Genomic DNA, 21,250 nt, shown 5'->3' with positions numbered 1-21,250 from the left:
GATTTTCTTCTCAGTACTCTCATCTCTGCCGTTTTAAGTAGCCTTTGCGTTGTGGCTGTGTCGGGTCTTGTTTCTGAGGCATATGTCATTATTGGTCTTACACTGGCTTTATAAATTCTTGACTTCATCTCAGTGTCTGGAGTCTGTTTCGCCATATAGTGTTATTAAGGCATCCTGCCAGTCTATTTGCTTTTTGTACTTGATCTCTCACTTCTTTGTCCAGGTCTCCATAGCTAAACAGTTTAATTCCCAGGTATTTTATTTCTATTACTTGTTGAATACTGATGCCATCAATTTCTATTTTACATCTGGTTGGTTCTTTGCTGACTACTATTGTTTTAGTTTTCTGAGATGAGATAGTCATATTAAATTCTTTTGCTCTTTGTGGAACAGTCTTTGCAGACTATCTTCATATTGGGCTATCAGTATTGCGTCTTTTGCGTAACAGAGTATTTTTATTTCTTTGTTTCCCATTTTGTATTCTCTTCCTTTGTTAACGCTTTTGATGATTTCATCCACGATCAAATTAAAGAGCATGGGGCTCAATGAATCCTCTTTTCTTATTCCACTGCCTATTTCTATAGGTTCTGTAAGTTGTCCATCTATTCTGTCTTCCATTTTGTTGTTTTGGTAGATGTTTTCGATAGTTTTTATAATATTTGGGGAAACTTCTCTATTATACAGAAGATGGATTACATCTTAGTCTGTCAAACGCTTTCTTTAGGTCAATCAGACACAGAAATGCTGGTCTATTATACTCTAGTGATTTCTCAGTAATTTGCTTTATAATAAATATTGCATCTGTACACCATCTTCCACTACGAAAATTCTATTGTACATCTGCTAAACTTATCCTCTGATTTATTAGCAGTTGTAAAATTTTAGTTGTAAGTTTTAGCGTAGTATTTAACAAGTTTATACTTCTGTAGTTTTCTAGCTCTTTTTTTATTTCCTTTTTTGAATAGTAGAATTAGTTCGCTCGTTTTCCATTCTTCCATTCAGTAATTCGTTTGATATCGCGTCTTTACCTGCTGTTTTCCGTTCTTTAGGTTTTCAAGTATTTTCCGAACTTTCTCTACATTTATATTATGTTCCTTATTTGTGGTAATTTCTGGTGTATTGGTTCTATTAGTTCCTTTCCCTGTTCTTTGACCTCTCATGAAGCGCCATATTTCCTTTTGCAGACCGTAAAAATCATGTTCCATTTCTTTCGAAAAGCATTCCCAGTGAACATTTTTTATTTTCCTTACAAGTGCATGTATTGCAGAAATAGATAAACCATGTTATTAAATAGAACAATTTTTGAGAAAAAATGGCCCAACCAGTTATTATTAACTTTTTAACATATGGAATTTGACCAAATTCATGTTCATATCTGCCAATAACAACACTTTATGAGTAATACATACCAAGGTGTTGTTCATAATTAGAGTTTATAACTCTCCCCCCTCCCTTTCTCTCTTTCTCTTTCTTTCTATGAGTAAGTAAGAAAACTTACATTACAGATGAACAGCTGTAAAATGATATTTATTAAACTTATTACAACATTAAAGTTTCTTGCATTACAAATGACACAGCGAACTTACCAGGAATGTCCTTTCCACCACAGCTACAGTCGGGAAGCAAACACACATCTTTGCGACATTTTGCTGCCGTCTTATCCACTTGGGGTTGTGGATAAATTGGGTCAGGTCTAGTTGGAGGATATTTATAGACATCAACAAATTCCTGTGCTTTGGATATGATCGACGTCGAGGGTTTTAAAGTTGGTCTAGATCGACTAAAGTAAACAAGTTATATATATATTGATGGTACTTTAAAGTAGCGGATATTATTTTACCTGAAGGTTCTATAGGGCAAAATAATAAAGTTTTTCCTTAATGACTAGGGGTCATATGAGTTATATCAGAATATTTCAGTTATAGTTTCAGTTCATAAATTGTTCAGTTATTTTGTTATAGTTTACGTATTTATTTACATATTAACGCAAATGAAACTACCAAGATTTTTTAGAGAACGTGTTCCATGTTGCCACAGTTTGCTTCAAGGCAACATTAGACTTGTTTAAGTAATGATTTTCTTCCAGAAATTATCTATCGATTAGTAAAATGAGAAGTAAAGTGGCAAAACAATTAAGAATGGATCTTTTAAGATTAAGAAGTGCAGGGGTGCCAACAATTGATACCAAAATGACGGTTACAGCATGTTCAACGTCCACATGCTAATTCCTGGAACGAGTAAAAGAGAAAGATCAAAGAAGAGCTGATGGAAGACCCTTAGACAAGGCATGCCTGTGAAGGGAATTGGTATTAGTATGACACAAGATAAAACTTATGGAGAAATGTAGTCAGGGAATGCTACCCCGCATTGATGAAACAAGACATTTTTATGTAAGAAAATTATTACTCAGGTAACTAAACTTTTATTTTTAGATTTCCATCTACGTTTACGTGCATATGCGTAGATATATTCAGTTATTGAGGTAAAACTAATATTTTTAGGTATAGAATCGACAGGTAAAATAATTCCCAGGTTTTATGTATCACTCAGCAATTTTATAATGTGATTTAAGTGTACTCACGTTGGTGGTGTACCCCTATTGTTAGTCACGATTACTTCATTATTTGTTATTTGATCACCCGCACCAGAGTATTGTACTGAACCTCGTCCCCGTGAAGGTGTTCTAAAAACAACAATGTCGATAACAGTTTTCTGTTCCAAATTTTTGTACCCAAAAGTGTATGTGTTTTAGTATCAACTATAACATGCAACATTATTTCATTGACATTCTGTTAAGAGTGAACTAAACCTTAAAGAGCCAATATTAATGAAAGAAGGCAAACGCCATGATATTCAAATTTGTTACAAATTTTTGTATAAATCATTGTCAGTTTTAAAATAAATAATTACAACACAGAAATAAGGAATGAATTGAACTCAGGTTTTCAGTGTGGGTGTAAATGTTGTGATTATTTGGAGAAAGGTTTGAATGGAAGGAGAAGGATCTGAACGCTCAATATAATAAATTTCTTAATGTTTGACAGCAGGCTAAAGGTTCAAAAATTTTAATCAACTTATATCCGATACTAACTGGACATTTGCTTAGTTTGAAACATTAACTGTGTTGTAAAAAACTTCGTCAATGTTTATCATAGTAATAATGAACAATAGGAAAATAGGAAATATGTGAATAGTAGACAAAAGACAAGAAAATAGAAGAAAAGTTTATATGGATAAAAATGAAAAGCATATACAGGGTGGAACAGCCAAATAGAATAAATTTGATAGTTAATAAATGGGGACATGTTTTAAAATACGCTCGGACACGTCGATTAATATTTTTACGTACTTTGTGAGATAAGAATATCAAAGGATTAAGATATTTATTATGAATGTTCATATTTTAAGGTTATATTATGGTTTGAATAAAACTTTTATTATTTTTTACTGTATTACAAGGTATTTTGTTGTTGTTTTTATCAGGGTTATTTCAAAATGAATCAATAAATCATTGAATTTATTTACGAAATTAAAAAATATTTAAATTAATGTTTTAATCTTTTTTAAGTGCTAGTGATTTTATCCCCTAAAAGACTAAATATATTCGTTTTCTCGTAGTTTAAATAGTTAGTAGTAGTTTTGTTGTTATTACTGAAAAATTCAGTAATACTGGATATCTTCAACACATGCTTACTAGCCATTATATGCCCAGATATACAAATAAACTCTAAAACTATTACAACATTCAAAAAACATTTTTTTTAACACTCATTATGGCAATTTGATAGAAAGGTTTCCACATAATGTTATATTACCACATAAACTACAAGAAAACGAATATCTTTAGTATTTAACAGGATAAAATAACTGGCAACGAAAAAACAATAAAACATTAATGTAAATATTTTTCAACTTCGTAAATGAATCTAATGATCTTTTGATTTATTTTGAAATAATCCTGATAAAAACAACATCAAAATACCTTGAAATACAGTAAAAAAATAATTAAAGTTTTAATCATACACTAACATAACCTTAAAATATAAACATTCATAGTAAATTTTTTTAAACTTTGATATTCTTACCTCACAAATTCACGAATAACAAATAATACCAATCGCACAGAATGAATGTTCATAACCAAAAGTCATTATTTATTCTTCAAACAATTAAAAAAAACCAATATTTCCAACTTCTTATGGGGTAAGTACTCACAAATTGGAAATGTTTGGAAAGGTTTTTAAAACCCCCGCCCATTGTGACGTCGGCCTTAGGTAGTCCGTTTGGCATAATCACCGATTGTATTGGCAGCTGCTTTTTTTATCTGCCTAACATGTCCAAGCTCGCGAAACTGCTTTTCACTTTTACCAATTGTTCCTTGGGATCCAGGACGTAAATGGTTCATGAAATAAGCGAGAAACATCCATTTGTGTTCGTGTGTTGTCTCCATAACCAATCGTCTATAGAATTGTTATTTTGTGCATTTCATAATTGGTATTTTTTGTCATTAACGAAATTCAAACGACTGTCATGTTTAAACGAGTGACAACTACTGTCATGTTGACAGAAAACAATTTGCTAAGGCCAAGGGTTTTAAACTAAAATAAATAAAACTATTATAAAAAATATTTTTGTTATTTCATATCAGTCAAAAAGATCGGTGAAATAGTTTTAGTTTACTTTGCCATTATCAAGACCTACATGAAAAACAATCATGGAGTGTGTTGTAGCAAATTTTGCAATAAATCAAAAAACACTTAGAATTTACAAAACAGTTAGATATAGTTATAGGACATTGTAGATGAAATACATCTATCTAGAATATCCTGGGGAATCCAAAAATTAAATCATATACAGAGTGATGTATTTCAAATAAGAAAGTTAGTATTCACCACTGTTTTATGACATACCTTGTATAAAAATTTTTTATTGTGAAATATGCTCGACTAAAAATACCAATCGACGTGTCCAAGCGTTTTTGTGAACTCGCCTCCATTTATTAATGATCGAATTTATTCCATTTGGCTGTTACACCCTGTATAATAAAACATTTATAAGTAGGTATGACTAATATGTAATCACTACTGAATTATTTTAATACCTTAATTGGCTCCACTGTTTCAATATTTATTCGCTAGCACGCATTTTAGACAAAACGTGAATTTTCTTATTATTAGTCTATTGTACTTGGAAGGATGTTGTGTTTCAGGAAAAAATACAAACATGTACTTGATTTGGCACTACAATTTTGGTATGTATTTGTAAAAGATATAATTCAGCCTTTGAATTTTTTATATATAATGAGATTACCGTGCTGTCAGACATTAAGAAATACCAGACAGTCAATTTATTTAATAAAAGTATATATAAAAGAAACCGTTCATAATGAGATATACGAGAAACACATATTGCCCACACAAAGTAATTTTAATATTTTTTTGTATGTCACCTTAGTAAGAGATCACCCTGTATAATCGATTAACAGATTAGAAAGTATATAACTTCGATGCTGTTTATGAATCATTGGTTATAAATGGTCCCAAATTTAACGCAAGATATTTTGAATTTAGCTCCAATTCCTTGGTAAAGTATTGCCAACGAAAAATTAAGACACAATGACATTTGACAGTTCAAAATTGTTACACAAAAAAATGTGTTTACTTTAATGAAGATAATGAAGATTTAACAGATAAATATCATGTGTAATGTGTAATTTCTTATTTTCGTATTCAGAATTGGCTGTGAAGATAATCTGAATTAACCTGCTGGAATTTTCCTTTTTTTTAAAGAGGTTTTAAATAAGAGATTCATATTATCAAAATCGCTATTCCTTGGGCCTAGAAGATGAAAAATTATTCTAAAATAGAGCTTAAATTTACTAGATTTGATATTTAATACAAATTTAAAATTTTTAATCAAGAACTTTGTTTTTGTTTATCCAAAATATTGTTTGCGTGAATTTTGGGTTAAACTATAATAAATTTAATTAAAATAAAATATAATAATCAACAAATTTGTATATTGGAATGTTGTCTCACATTTGCTTCCCTTCAGTAATATAAGCCAATTGTGGGGATTATAATCTTTTTAATAAGTAATTTCGTGATAATAGGTGTGTTAGTTTAATCTCGTTAAATGTGAGTTATCCAGTAAATACTACTTTTTATTGCATATTTTTAATATTTTCCCAGTAATAATTTTCTAAATGACGGCAACTTGCAGAAGTTGAATAAAAATTGGCGCTTTAATATATTTGAGCAATTTTAGAATTGTTTTAAAATTAATTCTTGCACGTGCAACACTTTTTCTTGTAGAATACTTAAGTGTGAAAATACTTCATTATCTTCCGAATTATTAAGTATTTTCAGAGGTATAAATCAATTTTTTATTTCATTTACAACTTTTTTTCAAAATAGTTATTTATGTAAAAAGCTTATGAAGTAGTCATTTTTTACGAATGGAAAATGTTGTAAGCGGTATAGGCCAGTATAGAAAAAACTTATACAGGTTTTTGAAGGCTCTAAAAGGTATATTATGCGGGATAGCTGCTGATGACAAATCGTTGAAGATGTACAGGTGATTTTGCTTTGTTTTTTTTTAATACCATAGAAAGTGAAAAAACAATTGTTAGCCTATAAAACGTTTCTGATACATTTTAGAGAAAAATCGTTTAAATAAAACTTGTAGATCTTAAAAAGTTCTTTAATTTGCTAATTTCTAAATTAAAATACATAAACAAAAAAGTTAACAAAATAATTAAGAAGTCAACAAAATAATTAAGAAAAAGTCTAGGCACGATATAAGGAAGTACAAAAAATACAATTAAATGAAATACTACAAAAAAGGCAAACCTATGAGACTGTGAGTCAAAAGCAAAAAATAATGGTACCAGGTAAAGTCAAAAAACACCGAAAAATAGTAATATAATTGGATTTAAAGATATACCAGATATAAAAGGACGAAATAAGAAGCACAATGAGAACTATGCGAAATAAAAAAGCTCCAGGTGAATACCTAGTATTAGAAATGAAAAAGTATGGAGGACAACACATCATAAAAATGCTAAAAATTATTTTTAATAAATGTATAGAAATGGATGAAGTACCCACAACTTGCTTTAATGTTCTTATAATACTTAAAATATTAAAAAAGGTTAATAAATATAAATTACAGAACTAAAGAGCCATTAGAATTAGAATGTTATCAGTTTTGTATAAGCTGTTTGTGAAGATAATTACATTGCGACCAACAAACAAACGGGATAGTTTTCAGTCTCGGGAGCAGGGAGGATATAGAAAAGGTTATAGCACCATAGATCATATACATATAATAAGAACACTAATGGAAAAATCAATCGAATACAATTTAACACTCTGGATAGCTATGGTAGATTACGAGAAGGCATTTGACTAAATAGAAAATTATGCCATCCTTAACGCCTTAAGCAACAATAGAGTTACAGTACATTCAACCAACTTACGTTGGTTGAATGTACTGTAATGACCGATATACAAAAATCATTAAGTATATATATGTCGCACATGTCATATATATATATATATATATATATATATATATATATATATATATATATATATATATATATATATATATATATATATATATATGACAATCCAACACAAAGCAGTGACGATAGATGGCGAAACTGAACCATTTGAGATTTGCTGATGATGTTGCGTTAGATAATTGCAGGAAATGCTATTAGACCTAAATACAAAATCAAAAGAAATATGATTGAAAATAAATCTAGCAAAAACTAAATATCTAACACACGAATCGCTAGATATTTTAACTATACTTATTGAAGGTGTTTTAATTTGTAGTGTAGTTATAAAAAAGTTAGTGATTTCAAAATTTAGTTCGGCTTTAATGTCTATAAAATAATATAGGTATATTAAGAGTAAAAAAACTATAATGCATTTTGTCGTTCTAACTAATAATTCAAACTTGAAAATTTCATATGGATAAAATGTTTCTACGTCTGCGTCTAAATGTAAACGTTTTACATAGCAGCTAATATCCAGAATCCGCGTTATTAGCATTAAGAAGAAGAGTTAGAAAAATTAATCAAGACATAGCTCCCAATGTGTTCAACCTCTGTAAGTGCAGTAACAGTGAAAACAGGTAATTAGAGACCCTAAAAGCTTATGAGCAAAGGGTTATCGGAAGTGGTGCAGTGAAATTAAGGCAGAAACCTTAGAACATGCAAAGAGCGCATTATTTTCAGTTTAAATGCTTTTTAATATATTTTTTATAAATATATAAACAATAAATAAGTATATATATATAACTACAATTTTAAGATATTTAGGTATTTTTAACAGTTCTCCTATTCAGTCAGCATGAAATTCAGCGTAAGATATTCTAATGGAAAATTCCAAGGGCCGTACAACAATAATTTTATTATCTATAGCGACAAGAAAATTGGCAACGATGTTAGAAAAAGTTCCACTTCTTTGTGCCTTTTTTTTTTAATTGTATGCAACTACCCATAATATTATTCATACTATTATTACTAAACTTTTCTATATTCCAATTGAGACAATTGTTTAATAAACAATTATAAATTAATAGTTACCACAATACAGGCACTTGTCTAATGCCCGATACTCCAATTTTTAAATTTTCACAATTTCAGCCTACATCATTTTTTAAATTTTATCGAGCATTTTCATCACAATAGATTTTAAACGGAACTGGAACTTTATATTTGAATCATACAACATATAAATTATAAAAACATGCCAACACTGCCAAACTGTAATATTTTGTTCCATGGTTCATATTTGCGGTTATAATCAGCTTCCACAGTACATATCACAAATAGTGGTGTAAGTGGTATAGAACTAGTGGGGAGAGTGAATTGCATAGGCCCAACCGTTCATACTGGAGACGGCGCTACTAGTCACAGGTGGAGGTATGACAGAGCAAGAGTCAAATAAACAACTGTCAGAATATCTGTGTTTTTTGTTGTGTTCAGGACTTTGGTTTGTTAAGCTGGATTTATAGATTGACGGACTGTAGACGTAGACGCACTGCAGACGTAACAAACGGACTATAAATTTTATTTCAATTTATAAATCGACGGAGTGGAATTTTTTCGCATGAATAGAAACAGTGGCTAGAGTTGGTGACCATGATACTATAATATTCTTTTATTATTTATTATTAATATTTTATAAATTCTTAACGTTCATTGTAACAAATAATCAACAAAATCAAAATTCGATTATGTTGATAAACAACTTTACAAAATGGTGGGCGGGACAGACAGTTCACTTTGGTTGACAGCACAAAATTCTTCCTTTTGATTGGCCAGACGCAAGTAACGCACTGTAAAAGATGAAAGTTGGTCAACTCTTCCGTTGCAGTGCGTTTCACTTACGTTCCGTCATGCGTTTACGTTCATTTATAAATAAGAGTACACAAAATTCTATGTTGATCTTTTTCCAGTGCGTCTACGTTTACAGTGCGTCAAACTATAAATCCAGCTTTAATGTAATGGAAGAGAGATATAGTCATAAAATAATAAATAAAAACTTTCCTTTACATATACTCTCTGTCTGATATTATGTTATACATTTATATATAAAAATGCTTAAGTGTATACTATATTTTTGGACAGAGAGGATATATATTTTTTGGTATATAATAAGTTTTTATTTCTTATGTTATGACTATTTATTTTTCATTACAAGCATAGTTTTTCAATTTTGTCGCCTAAAATTTAGAGTATATTTTTTGAATTGGCCGCCTAAAATTCTGAACCTATGTTTTAAATTTGCCGCCAAATGAAATTAGTTTCGGCCCGTCCGCATTTGGCGCTAGAAACTCTCTCCCAAATCTTTCTATAGGACTTACCATACCATGGGACTTACCGTACTAGAGCCACTACAATGTACTCTGATTCAATCACATATTATATAAGTGTTGTTATTGTTAAGGTTAAAGATTCAAATTGAAAACCAAATAGTAATAATATATGACACTAGTGATCTTTATATGTTACTGCTATGGAAAATACTAAGTCTGAAATAGACATTTACAAGATTGTGACGAGCAAGCTATAATGAGGGAACATAGTTTGAAAGTGTCAACACAATAAAATTAGAATCAAATTGGGATTTAATTCATGCAAAATCACAGGTAGAAGATTCCAATGAAATTAATGGAAGAAGTAACACTCAGATTTCCTAACTTACGGCATTTGTATAATGCAAAACCAAACGATCTAAATGAATGTTTGTATTAACCAATTTATAAAGTAATTTTCATACTAACTCGAGAGTCAAGCTATTGCATACTTTTTCTTCTTTCTTAGTCTTTGTTTTACATTATATCACGTCATTTTTTCAAGAAGGAGAATAGACAACAAATAATGAAACCAGCATAAAGTTCCATACTGGAGAATGTATTAAAAAGTCAAATGAAGAATTAAAATGTGAAATTTGTTTAAAGCAATTTGCATGTGAAATTTGCTTTATGGAGTTTACTCAAAAAGGTATCTTATCCAGTCATATATTACATAATTAATATGTTTATAATATAAAGTTATATATTATATATCTTTTATATCTTTTAAATAATTAAATAAATCCTTTAAATTAATATTTGTCTTTTTGTTTTTCGTATATTCCTCATTTAGCATTGTCCTAATGAAATAGTGATTTTACAACTACTAGAGACTTGAAAATGGAAGAATGTTTACAGAATGTCATTTAAAACTGAATTGCTTCCACACCAAGACTGTTTGATTTGATATGGGGCCTGGAAGAATGTGAATTTTGGGTGTACAAGACAGAATTCTTATTGGTTTGTAGTTAATAAAACTAAATTTCTCTTAAATTGGACAAATATCTAAATTTAGTGAACAAGAAATCAAAATATATAAGGGATGGGTGAAAGTACACCTACTTTTAAAGAAAAAACTTCTTTGGCGACGTTGTGCGCTTTTTGGATGTGCAAAACTTATTGAATACACAACAGCTTGATGGATTATGACGTATGAGGTACTGTTCGAAAGGGGAGTGGGAAACTAGAGGATAACATGTTTACTCTTCAAATGTTCCACAATCTGTATCTTTGATATAAAATAATATTTGAATATTATGAGAAATACATAAAACTGACTAAAAAAGAACTGAAAAACTACTAAAATGATTGATTCATTAAACATTTTGTATGGAATAAAAATTGCATGTAAACTGAAAATTGCCAACCTGTATTCGCATTTTTACTATTGGAGGAATAAATACCTCTGTTTCGAATAGTTTTTTGAAGGAAAAATTAGTCCTTCTTTGTATTTACTAGATCCTCGCGTCTCTCCAAGATTTATGAGAGATTTTATAGCCGCATTGACCCGGGATGTTCTAGTTGGTAGTGAATCATTTTGCAGAAAGTTAGTAGTTGTCGTACTTGTAATAACAGGTTTAGAGAAAGGTTTGGGTTCTTGAGTAGGTAAGCTGTTTGGTTTAGTATCGTTTTCGTCTTCAGTTGATGTCGATTCTAAACTTTTTGAGTCATAATTTTCCTTAGAGTCTGTAGTATAATCCTCGTCAGACAATTCAGACTCTTCAAATGGCTCTTCAGTTGTTTTAACACTTTTTGATGTTGTTGAAACGGTAGTACTAATAGTAGAAGTACGTTCAGTGGTACTGCTACTCTTTCTCAACTGGTTCTGCAATCTATTTTGTATTCTTGACGTAGGCACAAATTTTTCGTTATTTATTCTGTGTTCGCTAATGAAAAACTTTAACCTCACCGGAGTATCCGCTTCTTCTTTAACATTTTTAGCTAGATTCTTAGCTTCTTCTGCAGATGCGGACAATTCGTGGTTAAGACTTACTGGATTCAATACTTTTCTTACAGCTTTTAAGGTCTTAAAAGCTTTTGAGCTGTTGTTGACATTTTGGTGACCGGAAGCTGTTGAGTTAGATTTCCAAGTATTCGAAGTAGGAGTGGTGTCAACAACCACGGCTTTGGAAATAGGTGCTTTAAGAACAAATCTGAAAGGAAGATAGGTTGTGGGAGTTATGATTTGTGCAGCTGAAGGACGTTTATTCACTGAACTACTCCTAGTAAGTTGTTCTAATTCTGTTTCAGGAGTAGAAATAATAACAGTGGTAGTTGTTGTTGGCATTGTAGTAGTAGTTGTGGTAGTTGTAGTAGTACTTGATCCAGTTATGGGATGAGGATTATTTCGTGAAGTAGTTGTAATTAAATTCGGTTTTGTAATGTAATGGAAATTAGGTCTATTTTTAGGTGTTGAAGTTGTCACCGAAACTGTCGTCGAAGAAGGCTCGATATCTGTTTGTTTAGGCTTAGTTGGAATTTTATTCACTGTAAAATACTGCGGATATAGATCATCATAACTATCTAAAACTACAAACGTTATATTTTCTTTACGGTTGATATCGGGAACATTAAGATAAGAAGGAGGATAGGGATCGTATGTGTCAAAAAAGTGGTCTGTGTTCTTAGCTGTTTCTGCAATTGAATGATTCTGGATGGATGTTTCAGGCCTTGCGCTAAAAGAAACGATAATGCTGTAAAACTGTTTTCGTTATTTTAGTCGATATAAAATGTCATAATTACTGTTTTATAAAAAGTGCTCTCTACTAAAAATATCGTGAATTGGTTTAGAATAATAATTCAATGGGTGAGAACTTTTTGAGCCATCCTATAAAATGAACTCTTTCTTCGAAAAGGGTGTATAATTGAGCTTTTAAATATATTATTTACAGAGTTATTTCTATTTTATTTATTGTCACTTTTTGTCAAACATCAATAGAGAGACCTGACGCATCCTTGTTGTTGCTATAAATAATTTAAACAGAAAGATAAACTCACAGGAATTAAAAAAATAGTTGCAGCAGCCTTTAAAAGGTTGGAAAAATGAGCTTTAAAGTACATAGTTGCAAATGAGAGGGACGATGTGGAGTATATGATGCGCAAATCGTAAAAAATGTACAATCGTACAAAATTACCAATCGTCCATTTTCGCTGATTTTATTTCAGTTCGAGCTGCTACAAGTGTTTCTGATGAGAGACGAAACCTCGAAATCGAAACACGTGTAGGACAATGGTCAAGCTCGAGTTGAAAAGAAATGCAATCGTCTACTTTCTTATATACAGTGCAAGCCAAAAGTCCCTTCCCGATTCGTATCTTTTGAACAATTATACTTATAATGGTGAAATTTGGAGGGAGGAAATGAACACGTACTAGTGATAGATGACGTTACAGAGCCACTATGACCGATTATTTTAAATGGGACCTTATGGCAAGAGAGCTCGTTTGAAAGGTATTGAAAATACCTATTTTGATCGTTTTCTTTTTCTTCTTCATAAATTATTTATCAATTTTAATTTGAAAAACGGGAAAATAAAGATATTCTTGATATAAAAAAATGATATAAATATTGTTTATGTAAAATATAAGGGAAAAACCTTACAGACAAAAAAAATCAAATTGCGACCATAAACTATTGGTTAGAAAAACGCAAGGTAAAAATACGAGTACCTTTTTATTTATTCATCATCTAGTAACTCCCACCTATGTCTTAAAAGCTTCAGATATCTGCGAAAAATTTTTCGACCTTTTTTTTAACCAGACTGGGCTAATAATACATAGTCAAAAACGCAGCCAAAAACGAACAGTCGGAAATCAAATGTGAACTCAACTTATGATACTCTAAACACCACATAGAAAGATCCAACCTCACGCATGTGGCTTGTGCCGACTGTATCCCAGGAAGTGGACACTGGCGTGATTATGCTTTTTATATAATTAAAGGCACCGAATAGTTACCACTGCGCTACTGGCAATGTGGATAGATATGTAAACAAGGATTGCCCGGATCGAATCGGTACGAAGAATAGGATTTGCGCTGGATCTTCGTAACTCGCGCCTGCTGTAGGATGATTTAAGCATAGAGAAGCTTGTAGAACTAGTAACGGTATGTGAAAATACAGACCAAAGAAGAAAAATAAATCATATAATAATGGAACATGTGTACAAAAAGTGACAAGATAAAATATTAACAAATACTTGTATCTTAGCTATAAAAATTATCATTTTACCAAGTGGCTCAAATTTGTCATTTTACTAAGTTGCTCTAATTTATCATTGACTTGTTAAAGACACTGAAGAGTTTAAGTGCTCTAAATAATCAGAGTTATGGAGAATAATTGTGTATGAAAAGGAACCAGATGACCAGACCAGAATTACATGCCGTTGTTTGACTAATATTTAATTTTTTGACCTTAAAAAAATACCAACAAACAAAAATAGAGTTTTTTTTATCTTAATAAGGAAGTACGGTTTATTAAGGGACAACTGAATGGCATTAACAATTACAATAATGCTGAAAGTGTCCTGCGTTGTTTAATAATACAAAGCTAACCCTTATGTGGCTGAAGGTGGTAACATGGTGACAAAATTGACATTTTGTTGAACACGCCAGTGTGGCGCGATCAGTTCTGTACGCGGTATACCGACCACAGTGGCGTGTTTAACAAAATACTAGAAAGTGAAATCTAAATATCCAACTATGTTTTATACTGTTATTAGTATAGTGGTTATCAAGTAGATACTATTAACCAGAGGCTGACCGACTGACTGACTGATCCCAGTGGGAGTCTAGTGGTCATTGTAATGTCCAAAGATTGCTGCCTCTGGTCATTTCTTTTAACTCATGCATAGGTCTGTAATTTGATCCATCTTGTTGAGGACCCAATCCTCGTGATCTTCCACCTTCTACGACTATACGATACGAGAAACCAGTACCTTCGAAATGTTTCCTTAGCGAAAAAATTTCATGATTTTCCATGATGCAGCATTTGCAACAGCACAGAATAATAAACAACCAGAAGGTAAACTTTTTAGATCAGAAAAATAAGCAAATTCAGTGTTTGTGACACTGAACCGGCCAGGTAAACGACAGTTGTTTTGAGTAGTATGGACATCTGTAACAAAAACCTATAGGTTTCCTGTAGTCGATTTTTTGGACAATTAGTTATTAACAAATTAAGGTCAAAAAACAGTAAATTTTAACTTTTTACGTTTATCAGCAAAACGTGAAGCATTTGAAACAAATTTAAGAGTAATAATCTTATAAGTTATATAAAAACCTTCAAAATGGTGTTTTTCAAATGTTTTTATCCTTATTTGCACATGCTGAAACTTGTTTTAATCAATATATTATAATGCCAATATGTTGAAAAGTTGACCAAAAATTTTCATGGCAACCGATTTATTTATAACAATTTTTAAATAAATTATAAAAAATTGAATTTTTCACTTCGAAACTACTTTTTTAATAATAATTTGAGTTGTTTTTATTTGATTTTTATGTAAAACGCTTACTTTAACCGTAAATTGCAAATAAACAAGTACAATAACTGAAAAAATCCAATTTTAGCGTTTTTCGAGACCATTTATTAATAGGTTGGACATCTAATAAAAAAAAAAATATATATGAGATAAAAGCTCAAGTCAAGTAAAATAAGCAAAAGTCAGTTTAAAATATTCATAAACATATAGATATACCGCTGCGTTTGGGAATATGAAGACTTGATGAACGTCTCAACTTTAACGTTCGAAACACATTGTTTATTTCTTAGCCACAAGCTGAATCTTATTTTAATCGAAAGAATATGATGCCGCAGTATTACAGTACAAAGTTTACTCAAAGTATACGACGGGAATCTGCTTATTATAAACGAAAGAATAACATGGTTTTAAATAAAAATGAAATTCTTTATTTGTTGAAAAACTGTTATAAATAAACAGCTTCCCTTGATAAACTTTGGGTAAACTTTTTACTGTAATTTTCTAGCATCATATTCTTTCGATTAAAATAAGATTCAGCTTGTGGGTAAAAAATAAACAAGATGCTTCGCACGTTAAAGTTTAGACGTTTCTCAAGTCTCTATATCCCTAAACGCAACGGCATATCAATTTGTTTATGTATATTTTAAACTGACTTATGCCATATAAAATTTAAATAGACTTGCTCATTTTGAAACTAATGGACTTGAGCTTTCACCTCATATTTTTTGTTTTTTAAATTCGATGTCCAATATATTGAAAAATGGCCTCGAAAACGTTAAAATTGGCTTTGTAAAATTGAAAATCTCAAATTTTTATTTGAGCAAAAGTAGTTTCCATATGATTTTAATCAAACTTTATGTCATGTGATTGAGGCTGGTGGAATAACTTTAGGGCCAAGCTCTCTTGACCTTCCTCTTTCCCTTTCCTTTTGACCTTTGGGAATAAGAATTCTTTACTTGGGGAAATCCTGACATATCCGCAAACCACATGGCTGATAGACAAGTGACATTAGGTCAAAAATATCAAAGGCAACAATTGTGAGTTTACCTTCTGATTATTTCTTGTTCTGTGCTCACAGTTTAGATGTCTTCTTGATGTTCTATGAACTATGGACAAGTGATCCCCAAGATACCGCCCTTTGCCAAGTACGTAGCATTACTTGATGGCACCACATAAAGGTTAAAATAATTTGTAGTCACTAATACTTTTTTTTAGGTTAGAAGTACAGGTTTATTAGGCAAATAAGGCATTGCATCTCCTACAATATTAGTCAGACTAACATACACAACAAAACTATGAATTCATACGTACATTTAACAAATATAAGTAAAACTCATAAAACTAGAGATTTCCAAAATTTTCACAAACAAATATTTACTGAAAATAGCGCTTTTGGTGTCGACATACTTTTATCAAGTGCAAAACACTTTTAAAAGGCGAGAACTACTTGCTTATCTCGTGTTTTCTTTTCTACTGTATTTATCTATTGTTTATATTTATATGTTCGGTTGTTTTTGCTAGGCCATTCATTCTAGAAGTTTTGTTCTGCATATATGACCTCTTGCCATCAGCAAATTCTAAATTCTCTAGCTTGCCGAATGAATTTCACTATATACCTGCATTCTTGTCTTCACTACGTTTCAATATGCAATCTATGACTACTATAAACAATGTTGGTGACATTATACAGCCTTGTCTCACTTCTTTTTAATATTTATTTGTTAGTTCGAGAGCAAATATTAAAGAGAAAATTTGGAAGATGGTAGTTTTCATGGTTTTACTTATAAAGTAATTGCTTTAAGTATGAGTCGAGTCATCTACGTTCAAGATGTCTATCAAAAGATGTCTTAGAAGGCACACAAGCAAGCTGCAGCGAAGCAAAAATCTAAGTAAAGCAAAAATCTCATCTTATTAATCAAAAATATTCATGGTGAAGCTTTGTTAATATATCAAAGAATGGATGGGTCAAAATAAAGGATGAAGTGAAAGATACTACAAAAATGACCAAAGCTACAACGTTTACTTTATATGAAATATGAGGCATGCTAGTGCTTTTGGTTTTGTAGTACCTCTGTGGGGGTTGTGAACTCTTTGGAGGAGGAATTGTCGTCGTGGTAGATGTAACTCTAGTTGTAGTGGAGGGTTTTCTAGTGGTGGTTGTGGTTCTTTTAGTTGTTGTTCTTTTAGTGGCAACTTCTTCCACATCATTCAATTCATTCCTGTCTCCCCTAAGGTTGTTATTTACATGAATTTTAATCAAAACTAATACTAATAATGACTTACCTGTAAGATTGTTGACGATTATTTTGTTTATAGGAGTTTTGGTCATCCTATAAAAAACAAAACATGCTTTTATAAATTGTATTACAACATAAAATAAAGAACAAAAAATCTATAAAAGAATTATATGAATGCTTTAAAAAGACAATACTTTTTGGTGGACAAAACTACACAATATGTCTAGTTAGAAAATATAGGAACATTTAAACTACTTTAAAGGGAGTAAACTCTGCCTCAAAAGATCTTAGGAGCACAAAATTCAGTCATTTGACAAAAAATATAAGAACTATAACAAAGCTACATATTTATGGTAGTTTTGCAAGATTGCAAGAACACTGGTAGAAGTAAATATAAATGAAGATCCAAGTAAAGTAGAGACCGAAATGCAAAAAATATCAAACAGACATCATACCAAGAAAAACTAAATGGAAAAACGCTAAAAGTAGGCTTTGCTAAACTAATGATTAAAGTTTACAATTTTTTTTGATGCTGGATGATCTGATAATTATTGTGCATCTTCTATTTATACATGATTTCTCATTCCAGAATTCTGAAACACTGTACTAGCTTTTACAGGTCCAGCAGTTAAGTACCATATGTTTTGGAGTCACTTGGTACTCTACAGAAGTGTTTGACGTTTTCAATCTACTCTTAATTTGGAGTCATGCAAGATATGGGTCACTGGTTCTCTGCTACAAAGTCTGCAGCCAAGAAATAGCCACATTATACCGTACCACTGATGCATATCTTATTGTTAGTCCTACCACCATGTTATAAATCCAAGCTAGTCACTGTTCTCTTGTAGCCTTCCATGGCAAGATGCTATAAGAGAGGAGATAAAACAACTGATCTGCGAACTGCTTCTGGCTATCATACAGCTGTTCAGTTTGCAGTCTAGTTTAGAAGTTTAAAATTGGAAATTTCATGGAACTAGGACAAATAGTGAAGAATGGTAAAGCAGTACATTAATACTTGTTTACAAAAACAAAATATCAGCGAGATATGCATGAAGAAGTAAAAACTAGTATTAGGAAGTGTGTGAGATACTGATAGGGCAAAATTCACTGGTGTTTAATGTATGCTGATGCTGTAGTGGAAACACTGAAAAGAATTTAGAGCAAAGGCTGGAAAAGTTGGGACAGGTTTTTAAAAAAAAAGGTCTAAAAATTAGCAGGGCAAAGACGTAGGATCTAGTATGTTCATTTAAAGATGGAGTAACTTCTACTATAGACAAGATGACAGTCTTTGATGATAAAATAATTGTGAAAAGAAAGTATCTATGATCCTTATTACAGTTTAATAGAGAAATATATGAAAATACATGTCATAAAGTTAGAGCAGGATGGATGAAAGGGAAGATGGTGGTGGTGCCATAAGCCCAGCTAATATGTAAGGAACGGCATCTTTATCTGTTAAAAAGAAAGAAGAACGAATAATGGATGGCTTACCTGTGTCTCATATTTGTTATTGTTTTCACTATAGTCCGAAACAGTAGATTGTTGGTAGATGTCTTGGGGATTGATATTGTTTTCTATGTATACTGTATTTCCTCGTCTTGGTATTTCATTGCGTATGGAAGATTGAGTTACAGTTGATACTGGTGCTGTTCCTCTATAAGCTGTGGATGCTGAATTTTCATTGTTATACGTGTTTTCATTTGATGGATATTCTGAAATTTTAAAAGTATTTGAAAATGTATAACTTGTCACAAAAATCATGATTATACGAAAACATGTATAGTACTAGAAAAAATCGATTACGGGTATCCCTTTGAATATCTTCATATTGAATTTGCCTAAAGTCTAAAGGCGTTCGTCCTCTACTCATTGTGTACTATCTAAAATAATATTATAGCAAAAATGAAAACATCCTGTATATCAAAAAACTTTTACACACATTTACTTTTACCAGAATTTTCTTTGATTCTACAAGCAAAATGTTAACGTTAAAACTCGATGAGAGAAACTCTCACACAGATCTGCAGACGAGTAACAAGTATACAATATCTACTACCAGTCTACACTTTGCATTGCAAGCTTAAGCATATCGATGAAGACTCCAAAAGTCAGCTAGAAGTGGGGAAAACAATGCAAATGATTTACCGTTTGTAGAATGTGCATATTTTACGGAAGCGTGAGAGAAATGCTCATAGTGTGAGTGATACAGGGTTCAAGGAAAAACTCCATTTTTAGCACTTTTTTCCCAATTATTGCTATTTTAAAACAATAAATATTAAATGTTCAATTTCTGACTTCTTTCACAAAATAGACTCCTACGGAAAATGTCCAATTCAAAACAGATCCGCCTGGACTGATATCCGTTGTGACTTTGTTTATTTGTATCTTTAATTCTTCTTAAATTATATTATTCTGAACACAGCCAGATGAAATATTGCCTAAACATTGATAATTTTCCAACTTACACACCTTTTTACCTAAGTACTATTGGATTAGAAAATGATTCAGTGAGCTTAAAAGAAAAGATATTTACCATCTCTGTATATTTCAACGTCATCTTCATAAAGCGAATAATACGGTTCATAGCGGTTGTCGCTGTATTGACTTCCATTGTAAATGTTCCTTGCTGGCGCAGCAACAGCAGACACTGACGCTTGTTGTGGGGAAACAGGTTTTTCTTCACTAGTAACAAATAAAAAATATTTTATTAGAACAATACGATTATTGGTAGTTCTTTAGAGACAATGATAAACTGGTATTTGTTGGGACAATAAAACAGTTCGGATTAAGAATGGTCACCGTATACTGAATGGCTAACATATTGTGCTACAAGTTTAACTATGGATTTCTCAAAGCACGTGATTAAACTGATCCAAAGTTTGTAGTATGAAAATGACGAAGTAATTGTAATATTAGAAAATATCTAGTAATCGGTGTAAAATCAGAAAAGATACAAGACAGATCTGCGTATCTTCCCCAAGGTTATTTAACTTAAAATTCCAGTCTTCCATATAAGGTGTCTGTGTTGCAAATTTCATCGAGGAAACATGGTAAAATTCAAAAGACTAAAGCTATCAGAAGATGGAGGGAAGTTGCCAGGAATCGACAGGAGTGGCGAATTCTTTGTGAGCAGGCCAAGATCCACAACGGCTTGTCGAGCCACTTATGATGATGATGATGAAAGATATCAGTGCGAATTACTTTTCAAAAGGAAAAAAAAAAAAAGATTTATGGAATCGCAAATGTATGGAACTAAATCTGTATCGCCTTCGACAATGTCTCCCATAGTTACAAAATGTCAAGAAGAAACAACTTCACACCACGGCCTATAAACCAGGAAAATTAGGTACAATTACATTTGTTATTGGAACATAAATTGAATCTTTTATGATCGTTTTTTTGGTAAAAGATTCTCATTTTTTCATTGAATATTTTCTTAGATAGGAGCTTTATATCAATTACTGTTTCTTTTGTGTAAAAACTCACATCTTAAAAAAACCTACTGATCTATTTAGTACTGAGAAACTTTTCCTGTAAAAGTAAAATCAAAAAATCTAATTAAAATATGAATTTCTAGAGTTAGGTTTACAGTATGCCTTTAAGTAGGTCAATTGGGACCACAGAGGAGTAAAAATAGACGGAGAAAAGCTTCTCCAAACTA

At 31.4% G+C, this 21,250-nt stretch overlaps 1 protein-coding gene across 8 annotated transcripts in view; it reads right to left on the bottom strand.

Annotated features, from left to right (window-relative positions):
* Cda5 (Chitin deacetylase-like 5) overlaps window positions 1-21,250 on the bottom strand; it is a 182,141-nt gene that overhangs the window by 8,273 nt on the left and 152,618 nt on the right. For 3 of the 8 annotated variants that reach the window (XM_072546860.1, XM_072546858.1, XM_072546857.1), the window contains 7 exons: window positions 20,123-20,271; window positions 19,081-19,301; window positions 17,636-17,682; window positions 17,422-17,580; window positions 11,277-12,548; window positions 2,582-2,683; window positions 1,587-1,780 (listed from right to left, as the gene is read on the bottom strand). In XM_072546860.1, the coding sequence (XP_072402961.1) occupies window positions 1,587-1,780; window positions 2,582-2,683; window positions 11,277-12,548; window positions 17,422-17,580; window positions 17,636-17,682; window positions 19,081-19,301; window positions 20,123-20,271 (2,144 nt within the window). The remainder of the gene's footprint in view (window positions 1-1,586; window positions 1,781-2,581; window positions 2,684-11,276; window positions 12,549-17,421; window positions 17,581-17,635; window positions 17,683-19,080; window positions 19,302-20,122; window positions 20,272-21,250) is intronic. The other 5 variants (XM_072546865.1, XM_072546862.1, XM_072546861.1 and 2 more) reach the window with 2 other exon arrangements.

This window comes from Diabrotica undecimpunctata, chromosome 10 (assembly GCF_040954645.1).
Source record: "Diabrotica undecimpunctata isolate CICGRU chromosome 10, icDiaUnde3, whole genome shotgun sequence".
NCBI classification, from domain to species: Eukaryota; Metazoa; Arthropoda; class Insecta; order Coleoptera; family Chrysomelidae; genus Diabrotica; species Diabrotica undecimpunctata.
Note: the sequence above shows the minus strand (reverse complement) of the source record. Positions and strands in the feature narration are given on the sequence as shown.